Source organism: Paralichthys olivaceus, chromosome 23, assembly GCF_024713975.1.
Source record: "Paralichthys olivaceus isolate ysfri-2021 chromosome 23, ASM2471397v2, whole genome shotgun sequence".
NCBI classification, from domain to species: Eukaryota; Metazoa; Chordata; class Actinopteri; order Pleuronectiformes; family Paralichthyidae; genus Paralichthys; species Paralichthys olivaceus.
This window is the reverse complement of record NC_091115.1, coordinates 15,125,005-15,137,486: the sequence shown is the minus strand read 5'-3', so window position 1 is coordinate 15,137,486 and position 12,482 is coordinate 15,125,005. Positions and strand designations below refer to the sequence as shown.

The 12,482-nt window shown below is 42.7% G+C and overlaps 2 protein-coding genes across 2 annotated transcripts; both read right to left on the bottom strand.

Annotated features, from left to right (window-relative positions):
- Window positions 1-428: 428 nt before the first annotated feature.
- LOC109637570 (ankyrin repeat and SOCS box protein 13-like) lies at window positions 429-8,439 on the bottom strand. Its single transcript, XM_020100029.2, has 6 exons — window positions 8,284-8,439; window positions 7,313-7,500; window positions 7,021-7,177; window positions 6,786-6,920; window positions 5,664-5,855; window positions 429-4,591 (listed from the first exon to the last, which is right to left on the bottom strand). The coding sequence occupies exons 1-6, from the start codon at window positions 8,324-8,326 to the stop codon at window positions 4,464-4,466; spliced, it is 843 nt and encodes a 280-aa protein (XP_019955588.2). The 5' UTR covers window positions 8,327-8,439; the 3' UTR covers window positions 429-4,463.
- A 61-nt stretch (window positions 8,440-8,500) lies between these two features.
- Window positions 8,501-12,234, bottom strand: asb13a.1 (ankyrin repeat and SOCS box containing 13a, tandem duplicate 1). The gene is made up of 6 exons (XM_020100028.2): window positions 12,129-12,234; window positions 10,812-10,999; window positions 10,368-10,524; window positions 9,739-9,873; window positions 8,908-9,099; window positions 8,501-8,817 (listed from the first exon to the last, which is right to left on the bottom strand). The coding sequence occupies exons 1-6, from the start codon at window positions 12,169-12,171 to the stop codon at window positions 8,660-8,662; spliced, it is 873 nt and encodes a 290-aa protein (XP_019955587.1). The 5' UTR covers window positions 12,172-12,234; the 3' UTR covers window positions 8,501-8,659.
- Window positions 12,235-12,482: the final 248 nt, after the last annotated feature.

Genomic DNA, 12,482 nt, shown 5'->3' with positions numbered 1-12,482 from the left:
TTTGACTATGTTTACCTATAACCTACAGTATATTTTCTAAATTACTGCATAATCCCTTAATCTTTTTTGCAAAGTTTCCCTTTATTTTCTATCTCTGTGCCACTTGTTCTTCCAACTATGGATTTATAATTCAGTTGTTTATCCTTCAAATATGAATGTGTAATCCTGAGACTGTCGTAATATCAACAGAGTTTGATGCTTGAGGAAATGCAGCATCAACAGAAGCTGTAACGTTGTATCTTGTGTGTAGCCCGGTTCTCACTAATGAAGGGAAGAGATGTTTAATCAGGATAAAGTATAAAAATGTGCTTGTATTTGGTTTGTGTCTACAGGAGAGAGTTGGAATCAGACAGTCAGACGCCACCACACAGACACACATGTACATATTAAAGCCAGACTCCTGCAAAAACATGACAACCATAAACACATAGGTAACAGAACAATTTATTCCGTAGATCAACTCTTCAGTACAGTTTATTAAGATAAATATTTATGACACATTATGTGGGATGATTTTTTTCATAGCACCTTAAACACACAAATCAATGCGCTCCGAACATCGGAGCAGATTAAACCTGACCTTCTACACTTCAATAACATTTCAACCCAGACTACTGCCAACAAACCAGCCACTCCATTGTTCAACCTGAAGTTCAACATCCCTGTTTAGGAGCTGGAGCCATTTGTCATCTTAGATAACAGGACATACCCTGCATGCCTGCCTGCCCTCCTCTCTGCTTTTTCCAGTCCCTTCTGTAGACTCCAAAGTGCTTTGAAACCGAGCATGTTTTGCTGTAGTTATTTTAGGCCTGAAGTAGGAGCCCCATCTGTATCGGGGTCAAACGTTTTAAAATGTTCTTAAAAGGAATTCTCCACACCAAGAAGGAGAAGAGGTGCGTGCTCCAGGCTGCACCACACTGCATTTTTTGAAATAACAAAAACTAGTCCAGATATCGTGAAATGCTGACGGATTTGCTGTTAGGGATTTATATTCTGATCAAACAAACTTCCACATCTTGGCATGTTTATGGGGTGCAGCCAGACGACCGGCATGTTCAGGCCAGCATCGTGCAGCCCGGGCACGTTCAGGGAGCGAGCCAAGTGAGAGGGGAGTGAACCGAGAGATTTGGATGCAGTTCCGAGGGCATGAAATAATGTTTTTGAGCGCTTTGTGAAGATCTGTCGGAAAAACACACAGGTGGAGAACGACAGCAGAACTGACAGGTGACCTCTTGCTCTGTAAAGCTGCTCGAGGTAACCGACGTGGAAGCAAGAGGTTTGAAAATTAGATAAAAAATCCTAAAGGCTGATGTCAGCAAACTGCACGTGGACTGTGTTTGAAACTGTAAAGCAAGAAAGGGCAAGAGAGTGTCTTTGCATAGTTCACCACATTTACTGCATGATGGTCACTTTATGTTTATGGTTTAAGATGCTGATCATGAGTTCTCATCCCACATTTACACTCATATCAAGGGATAATACCCTGAACCAATCACAACATATCTCTACGGATTTGCAATGGATTTCCTCACTTCCTGTGTGAAGAGGTGTCCGTACCTGCCAACAACAACAACTTAGTTTGTACAGAGTAAGACTATAGCTTCAGCTAGCTCCTCGCTGCAGCAAGCCCACTCTGTGACCGAGGTCAATGGGACAGAATTATTTTTCACATAATTGGGAAAGTTGGAATAAGACGGAATGTGAATTGTTGTTTGAGATCACCAGCCTAAAAAAGGACGTGGCACCAGAGATTGATTTGCTGTGTGTTTGGTCTGAAGACAAACAGAGATGCACCTGAACGCCAAGAATAATGGGTACCCAGTAACAAACTGAATCTTCTAATGCGCTGCCCAGTATCCTTCACTTAACTTTCAGCGTTGTGCCGTCAAACTATTCAGTGTGTGTGTGTGTGTGTTTGGCCTGATTCAGTCTCTAGGGTTAAATAAAAGTTATGAAACTCTAAAACAGGGCATGTCAACATAGAGAAGAGTCGATGAATCAGTCTTAAGCACTCTGAGCAACTCGTACTGCACTTCCTGCGCCTCCTTCCACAAATACCAAGACACGACTAAGCTCTCTTTACAGTATAAGCAGATTTAATGGCGCATCAGACACAAAGCTATAAATAGGCAGCCAAGATACCGCCTGCTTGAAACTACAGTGTCTGTATCAAACACTGGCTGTTGCCATGCTTGGGCTTCACGTACAGGAATGTAAGATGACGCGAAGCAGCATCTGGAGAACTTCGGTCAAAGTGCTGCTGTGACAACACTGAGCGGTTTTCCTCTACATATTCCTACGCTTTTCATTTGTTTTAAACCTTTAGTAATTCTGGGAATGCTGACACCCACGTCTGATTTCATATTTCAACTGCTTGTCTGTATTTACAGTACACTCATGAGTGCAGTGAGTTGCTTGCAATTTTCCCGGAATAATCCAGGGTCAATGTGCCCTTCCACTGACATCATCCTGAATCATGCATGTCTAATCCACTGAGATCTACAGCATTGCTCGTCGCCCCCTCAGCACCAGTACGGGGGGTTTCATGTGCAGCTTATGGAAGGACCACCCCTGAAAATAAGGACATGACAATGGGCAGAGGTTTCTAATAATATCTAATAATGTGGGATTAATCAAATTCTGCTAATATGTCCTCATGGTCTGCCGGCTAGATAATGTGATCATTCCTCTGCCTTCTACTATCGAAGGATGAGAGTACGACCTGAAAAAGTGGCCTCAGCTAACTCCTGTACTGTCTCAGAATATACTGTGAGCCACTGGAGATGCTACCACTGATGTCTCACAGGACGTTCTGCTCACAATCATTTTCACAGTCGCTGAAAGGTGCCGGACACTTTTGGTCAGTATGGTGTTGTTCAAATTGCTCATGTTTGCCAATTCCAACTTTTTGAGATCAGTGGTGAACTTTGGCAGTGAGTGAGTGTGGTGGGCGGAGCTTCTGAAAGCGCAATTAAGTTCGTCTGTCCTGGTTCCTCTCCCTGAGCTCGGTCACTTGTTCTCTAGTTAAATAAATACCCATCTACAGTCATATCGGATATTAGATGCTTGTTTTTGTCTTGTTCTATTCTTTCTGTTTACATTTGTTCGAATGTCAAACATTCATTAATGCTATTTAAGACTTTTACAGCTTGTATTGACATGATATTACATGTTGGCAGCTCTATTAAACAATAAAAGAAGGTGTCACACAGCATGCTCATGTGTATTTACCCAGGCCTGTGACTGGGACGGTTTGTCGTAAAGGAAACAAAGGAGCAGTGGTTAAAGAGAAATAAAGGAGGAGTCATTTCCTGTTGTAAGGTCACTATAAATGTCCATATCTAACTTGTTTGTCTTCACACACACTATAAAACAGTGACTTCCAATAAACAGATCAGGTAGTGGTATGACTGTGATTATAGTGTTTATATAGTTTATTGTGACCTGACTAAGCCAGTGTTGAGCCACAAGTGTTTTTTGTATGAAAAACCACTTTGCATTTTGTTCAGTCTGTGATCTTTAGAACACTACCAATCATAGCTCGCTCTGTTTTATGACTTTTGGCATTTGCAGGTGACTGAAAGTGAGAGAAGAGGCTGACTTCACCACCACAAGACGTCTTGTACTTCTCCCTGTTTACAAATGTGCAGAGGGGTACCTTGTGCTGCTGTGTGTCAGTGCTAGTATTTTTGTCAGGATGTTCTTGGATGTCCGACATGCCACATCAGTTATCCTCGACTGTGGCACAGACCAAGGAATAAAAAATACAAACACCTCCTAGCTTTATAATACACATGACCCAACCATCACTGCAGTTACTCCCACACTTTTTAAGACCTTAAATATATCTATATATTAAAAAATGATATGATCTTTTTGTGATGGCACCCTCTTACTGTCAGCCGAGGTAGCCTCCACTGGATTTCAGCCTTGAGGTCAGCTCATATTTGGATGTCAGTTGTTTTTGTGCATTTTCTTTTTAGCTTTATTACATCTTTCCATCACCGGCTGCTTGCTGCCACTAATTTTTGTGAACTTGCATAGCTTGCTGCAGAACTGTGATCAGCAGTTGTGAGCTATCTTGTCATTAGCAAGGTAACGCCTGTATCTTTTTACTAAATTGAAAACTACATACTCTAAATATAGCTTATAGTTTCTGTGTGATAGTAAATTATTTAGCATAATTAAGCTCAATTAATTAGTTTGCATGTAAACACAATCCATGCAGTTCATTCGGGCAAACACAACACACACAGTATATGAAATTTCCAACACAGGAGGTGAAAGATCCTCTATCTCGACTCCAGTCTGTAAAATGTTGCTTTCAAGTCTTAAAAAAAATGAAAGTTTTGAGAAGAATCTTGTCATCGACACTAACCTATGTTATTTGTGACAATGCAGCAGCTCTGTGAAATTCCAGCCTTTCTTTCGAGCTTCGATCCACCTCTTCCTCCCGGTGGCTCTCACTGATAGCAGAGGTAGCTGATCAAGAGTTTCGGTATTTCCAGCTGACCTACGACCTTCAGAGCTTTGGTGCCTAGCGTCTTCCTCACCGCCAACCTGCTGAGCTGCTGCAGACTCATGGGAGTGGCTGCAGACAGAAAACAAAGCATCAGATGTGGATTTAGGCTATACATCCACATTATTACATTTTTCTTTGAAGATGCATCAAGTCCTACGGCTGTGACTGGTATCCACACTACTCTGGAGTCTCTGTTATAAGCAGGTTCACCCAGTTCTGGTTTGAAAACTCCATGGTCAGCATTTTAGTCTGGACGTGCAGAAGCAGAGATGTTTGGAAACAATGACGTAGACATGATCGCTTGCTAACTGGGCCTTTGCTGATTTGCCAGGCTCCTATCACATGACCCCCTTTCGGAAGAAAACAACCGGCGTCAGCCTCAGCTGCCAGTGTAGAACATTGAACACTGGGAAATCAATTACAAGTGTTATTGACCCTGTTGTTTTTGCAGCTGTTGTGCAGATAAATGTTGTATTTTACTATGATACAACTGCTTACATGTGTAGGAGATGCTGTCATGCATAATATGCGATTTCAGGTGTGTTAGTACGGACGGGGATTAAAACTGATACGGAGCCAAAACACTTGTGTGGACAGAGATCGTGAACACGATTTTCAAACTAAGATTTAAGTATGGATGCAGCTGAAGAGAAGACCCAGGGAAATCTCTTCTATTATTACGTTAATAATTATATTGGGGCAAAATATTATTCATCACAAGGATGATATGTTTAATAACAATGAAAACGTATCAATGCTGTAGAAATATGGAATAAAATTATATTTTTAAAATAATTGTGGGATTTTTGAGGCGTTTTCAACTTTTCCACCCGGGTTTGCTTCTATTTAAAGTCTGTGCTCCACTTCAGTTCTGTTACTGGAAGTAGTGTGATTCATCACCTTCTCATATGCGTCAGTCACAGTGGCTTACGCATATGTAACTCATGGTATGTATGAGCATCATGGTAAACAACAGGTGTCTGAGCTGACGTTTTCCTGGAAGTGAAAAATGATACTTGCATGCCACCTGCTGGGGACAGTCTGACACTGCACCGTTGCACTGGTTTAAAGACAGTTACACAACCTGACAGATCCGAACAAGGTAATGTGTGTTTTGCATGCATCACTGTGAATGACCTACTCTCATAAAACTGTAAGTAGGTTGCAGAGGGGGATTCTGGTGTGGTGTAGTCCACTGGTTTCCTGTCGTGCTGGTCTCTGGCGTAGATGTTGGCCCCGAACTCCACCAGAATCTGTATCATCTCCACCCGCATGTTTTTAGCAGCGTGGTGCAGCGGAGTTTCGTGTAGCCTGGTAGCATTCACCTTAGCACCTAAACAGAAAAGAGCATTAATATCAAGTGAAGGATGATGAGGCTGGTGTCTGTTTTACATGTTTCAGATTGTGTCTCAATCTCATGTCATGATTACAACCATCAATATCTGAGTCTCGCCCATTGGATGACTGTAGATGTGTTGGTTCATGAGAAGTTTATTTAAAATTAAATCAAATCCATCTACATTTAACATTTATATGACAAAACAATCAAGTTTGCATAAAGTAAACGGGTCTGAATCATTTATGTTTTTTCTTTTGGAGTCAGAGAAAATACAAAAATTTAATTGTTAACAACCACGATGGAAAATTGCTAAATCTAGCAGAATATTTATTTAATATTAATGTATGCTTCACTTTAACGATAATATAAATGTGCTTTGTCTTTGCTTACTCATTAATTCACATGAAAAAAATGTCAAATAACCAACTAAACTGTTAAATGCAGACATTGCCTTATGAGCACAAACATAAGCCGAAGCCAGTTATTTAAAAATGTCAGATACCTGCAGGATGAAACGCTCCATCACTACAAAGTACCCAGTGCAGCCACATGGAAACATGGTGCCTGGTCCCACAGTGTCAGATGAGGTAGCGAGGGATATTATTACAGGTCAGGAAACTTGTCCTTAAGTTACACCACAAGTGCAGTCAAAACAGCCAATCACATCTACCGTCATACTGGATTTAAAAGCGTGACCTCAAAGGTCTGAGTGCAGTAAACATATAAGCAAGAGACAAATTTAACTTCACGCAGTGGCAGCAAACACAGCACACCTAATCTCAAGGCACTTCAAATATTAAGGTTGAGACCTTAAAGTACTTTAGAGAATTTAACAGTTCCCACAACTAGTAAGCACTTGAAGAACCAGTGTGGACGGCCGTCGACCGGTGGGGGTGAGTGAAGAGAATTGGGGGAGAGACTCACCTGCATTAAGCAGCACTTTAACACAGTCTGTGTGTTTGTTAACACAAGCCACATGCAGCGGGGTCCCGTGGTAAAGGTCGTACGGCTCCAGAGAAGCACCCCCAGCAATCAGGAGCCTCACGCAGTCCGAGTTACCTGAGATACAAACAACAGTGTCGGTCACGGTTGTCTCATCAAAATGAACTTGATTCCACAGAAACTAAAAGGCGCGTGAAGTGAGCTGAGGCACACTCACCTCCCATGCAGGCCTCGTGGAGAGGGGAGGCCGTGCGAGAGGTGAGAGCGGGGTTGGCTTTGGCACCGCGCTCCAGCAAGAGCCTGACGCACTCCAAACTTCCAGCTGAGCAGGCATCACACAGCGGAGTGCTGCCGTCTACATTCCTCGCATCCACCTGACATGCATCACAGGGGCATTAGAATACTGTGAAATTTTATTCTAGAGATAAAGTAGACACACAGAAAGTTCTGTTCCCAACAAAAACCCCTCATGATCTGGCAGATCTGGAATCTGTCCGTCCGGCTTTTACCTGCGCTCCAGCGTCCAGCAGCAGCTGGACACACTTGGTCTGTCCACAGAGACAGGCCTCGTGCAGCGGCGTGATGGAGTCCACTGCCACAATGTTGACCGAGGCTCCGCTCTGAATGAGGTGCATCAGCTGGGAGACGTGGCCCTGAGAGGCCGCCTTGTGCACCTCTGTCCTCTCTGACCAGCATCCTGCAGCACAACACAGATAATATATTCATACATGAGGACCATACCAGGACAACACAAATACATATAGTAATACATAAGAACTATACTAGGACAACACAAATACATATAGTAATACATAAGAACTATACTAGGACAACACAAATACATATAGTAATACATAAGAACTATACTAGGACAACACAAATACATATAGTAATACATAAGAACCATACAAGGACAACACAAATACATATGATCATATATAACAACTATGCTATAGGACAACACAAATACATATGATCATATATAACAACTATGCTATAGGACAACACAAATACATATGATCATATATAACAACTATGGTAGGACAACAAAAATACATTCTAAACTAGTGTCTTTCCTAAGAATTAAACCTCTGTGTTAAAAGGTCTATTTCTCACACACACTTCTTTCACATCCAAACAGAAACCTGACACTTAAATGCAGTGTCCATTACTTTCTCTCATCACAGAGTCTAATCACTGTCCACACTCTATGGTCTGATGGTTTGAGGTGAATATTAAGAGAAGCACACGACTGTAATGTTTAACATGGAAACATGATGAGGTCATGAGGAGAAATGCAACTGCGTGTAAAGGAACCACGACCAGCGCTGTTTACTGGAAACACCATCTTTGTTTTCTGCACGTTATCAACATGAAGCGTCACTGGTGACGAGCACACAGACTGCAGAGGACGCGCTCTCTGGTCAAACTGGCTCATAAAGTCCCGGCGGCCATGTTTGTTTGTATGGCACATACTCACCGATGTCTCCGAAGAAATAGGGCTGAGTGCTCTCAGCCTCCATCCTGCAGCTTCTCGCTCAGACGCAGGAGCAACGAGACAAGAGATGTTTTGTAAACAGCCGGGCGGTGCTTACATGCGCCGGGGTGTCAGTCACGTGACACGCCGGGCAGCCGAGGTGCATCCCGGGACTTGTAGTTTTTTTTTTACTACCAAACAGAAGACTGCACTCTCTGAGGAGAATGCAACCAGTTTTTATTCTTCACCTGGATACATGATGCTGTTACAGGGATTCATATCATAATGATGTATAACTTCAATTAGGAGCATTTATTCAGTCCATGTTGTGTGAATCCAAATGGAACGGGGCCCCCCTCCTGCAGGGGTAGGGATCCCGTCATGTGTGGCTCTGCAGTGACGAGGGGTGGTCGTAGAACTGGAGGAAGCGGTGGATGCGATGGGATACGTTCAGCCGACCTATGACCTCTGAGGCCCTGGTGCCCAGCGTCCTCCTCACGGTGATCCTACACAGCTGCTGCAGACTCAGAGGATGACCTGAGGAGAAGCACACCGTCCAATAATGTCAATTACATCTGGTCTCTTTTTTTTTCTTTTCTGACTGCGATTCAGGGTTAAGGGGTTTACTTTCGTAGAACGTGAGGCAGGTGTGAGAGGGAGACGCTGGCGAGGTGTAGTCCACGGGTTTTCTCCCCAGGTTGTCGCTGGCGTGCACGCTGGCCCCGAACTCCACCAGCAGCTCGATCATGTCCGCCACGTGGACCCGTGCCGCGTGGTGCAAAGCTGTCTCATGGAACTTCACTGAATTCACATTGGCACCTGCAGGAGGTGAAGACGAGAGCTTTGGCCTTTTGTTTATTTGTATTCATCAAATAATGACAGCTGTAATACAGATCCTTATCCACCAAATCATACTGTTTCAAAAAGGAGCATTCCCCAGAGCCATGACTCTGAACTCTCATGATGAACATGCTCTTTAAATAAGTACCATAAAGGAATTCCATTTTGTTGTGTTCATAAATGATTCTGTAATGACAGACCACCAATGACAGCCTTGTGTTTACCTGACTGTTGTGTTCAGGGGTTCCTTACCTCAAGAAAAGTCTACATTAATGGCCTCTAAGTATTGTGCGTGCTTTATTGTATGATTATTATTGTGATTATTACTTTTATTATCTTGTTTTACCTGCTGAGGGTTCGACAGATGCAAATTAGCTGCTAGCTAACTCTGGTATAGTTGCTTTTGAGTGTACATTGTTCCTGTGAAAATTAAAAAATAGGTATAAAATAAATAAAATAGTCAAACTGAATTATTAAGGAGACAGCTCCAACATGCACAGTCACCTGTTGCACCAGCTGAGTGTATATTTGAATATAAACTGCTGCGATATAACTACTTGGTTTTTTTGGCCAATGTAGAGAATAATAGATGAGGTAGATTACAATTCATGTTCTGACCTGCAACCAGCAGCTCCCTAACACAGCCCACGTGTCCTTTAGCACATGCGATGTGGAGGGGCGGACCAAAGTAGACATCGTACGCCTCCAGCTGGGCTCCGCTCGCTATCATCAGCCTCACCACGGCGTCATTACCTGAGGGGAACGTGAAGTTTCATTCACAGTGAAGAAGATATGACGTGTGTGATTGTGGTTAGTTAGCAAAACACAGTGAACTGCTTCATTTTTGATTTTATGTTTTAACATCAGATTAAACAGTTCGGTCTGATTTCATTTTCTTTGAGTTACTGCGTCTGCTGCATTAGTCCTCCTTCCTGGTTTGGTTAAAAGATGTAACTGAAGGTGGAAAATAAAAGTGGCCATCCGTATGGGGAGGACAGGATTTATTTGTCTGAAGTTTAAGTTGTTTCCCCTATAATTTCTAAATGGTCTGATCAGCCAGTTTCTATGTCTCCACTTGTTTGAATGTCCTGTTTTACCAGCAGAAGTATTACGCAAAGTTCCGTTTATTTGCTTATTTTTCATTCCTTTCTATTTTGATATTCTTTGGGTGAAATAAATCCCAAATTCTGAAAAGTAATCCTGTGCTCCTTTGTCCCTGTGACTGCTTGGTCCCCCTGAAGTCTCACCCTGTATGCAGGCCTCGTGGAGGGGTGAAGCGGTCAGAGCTGTGAGGGACGGGTTCACTTTGGCTCCGTGCTCCAGCAGCAGCTCGACGCACTCCAGGCTGCCGGAAGCACAGGCGTTACAGAGAGGGGTGCTGCCGTGGATGGTCCGTACATCAACCTGGAAGAACCAGAGGGAAAAGATCCCACTACTTTAACTTTAGAATATTAGTAAAAGTGTGTAGAAATACTACTGGTAGTAAAAAAAAATATTGTCCATCTTATGTTACACTGTGTTATAGAGGTATTGACCCAAATCCATTGAAATATCTGATCTGCAGTCTGCTTCGCAAAGTATTTATTCTGTATTTGATTGCATGACCATGTACAGTGTCCAACATTACGTCCTCATATTAACACCAGTCAGGTTTGGCCCCTCACATGCGGGAGCACAGATGCTCGTCCCACCTGAGCTCCAGCCTCCAGCAGCAGCTGGGCGCACCTCAGGTGACCCTTCGTGCAGGCCTCGTGCAGGGGGGTGATGTTGTCCACCGTCACGATGTTGACCGAGGCTCCGCTCTCTATCAGCTGTTGGAGCTGCAGAACCCTGCCGTGAAATGCTGCCTCGTGCAGGGCAGTCCGGTCCGCCCAGAAACCTGTTTTACAGACAGAGACACACGTGCAGCATTTCTGAACACGGTCTTTGCTCAGCTGGCATTTTATGTAAATAATTGCTAAAAGCTTCTCTCCTATAGGTTTCATTTTCCGGCCTTCTTTTCTAACCATATCCTTTAAAACCTCTGTGTAAAATCAACAATACAATTTTCCCCTTATAACTAAATATTTTGTCCAAGTTCACCATTGTTTTTGTTGGTTGTAAAACAAGACAACCTACTTTTTAGGGAATAGAAACTAGTACCACTGCCACTAACACTGTGTGTGTGTGTGTGTGTGTGTGTGTGTGTGTGTGTGTGTGTGTGTGTGTGTGTGTGTGTGTGTGTGTGTGTGTGTGTGTGTGTGTGTGTGTCTCAGGTTCTTCTAACACTCGTATGTCACGTATACGTATGTCACGATCACTGCTTAAGTGCATCAGGATAATTAAAGACCAAACATTGAAGTTAAACTGAATTAAGCTGCCTTTGACATATATAAGGACCATAAAGTCAAACTGTGGTCACACTATAATTTCTATTTGTCTCAATGCTGATCCAGTAATCGCACTATTGTTTTCCTCTTCTCTGTTAAAGTCCTAATTTTTGGACTTTGGTTGCAAACAACTTCTTAAACTTCACAACTTCCAGCTCCTTCAGTACATCTATGCTCTCATTTTTTCATTTTTCAACTCCTCACACTTGTTTTCAGCTTTTTTCTTTTCATTATTATTTTAGCTGAGTGCTTTCCTTCAATTTTTTATTTTAATGTCTGATGTATTATTGGATGTAGATCAATGTGGGGTGGCTATTTCAGCCATTTTCAATTGAATCTAAAACATGTTAAATCGAGCAAACAGTGAAGAGGTCTGAATACTTTCTGAAGCAAGTGTGCTATTGCTCGTCAGGGCCAGTAGAGGGCTTCAGCACTGTGTGTATAGCAGACTGGTTCATGTTGTTTACAAAGTGCATGCAGGAGGCTGCACCCCCATGCAGTAATCTGGAAATACTGTTCCCTGTAGAAAAACCATCAGAACTGAAGATGAAGTATCTGCATCGGTTCATTGTTATCCTGAGATATGGTGGAATCAATGCGAGCGTGCTGTCTGGCTGACATTACTGAGGTATGACTCACCAATGTCGCACAGAAACGAGCGGCGTGCAGCCGTCACCTCCATGTTCACTGTTCAACACAAGACACGTCGGCAGGGGGCGCTACTCAGGGAGGCTGTTACAAGTACACAGAGGAAGTAGAGAATTGTTGGAGTTGGAGTTTTAGTGGTGTCAAAAGCTGCTACTCCAATTATCTCATGGTATTTAAGATCCAGGGACACAAGAGGCAGTACATGATATATGTATTTTACATATATCATTTCCATTTTATATATATTAGAATGTAAATGAATTATTTCTGTGTATATCAGGATTATATGAGTCTGAGCAGTTAAGATTCCAAGAGCTGCACATCGTCACCTGTTGTTGGAGCACT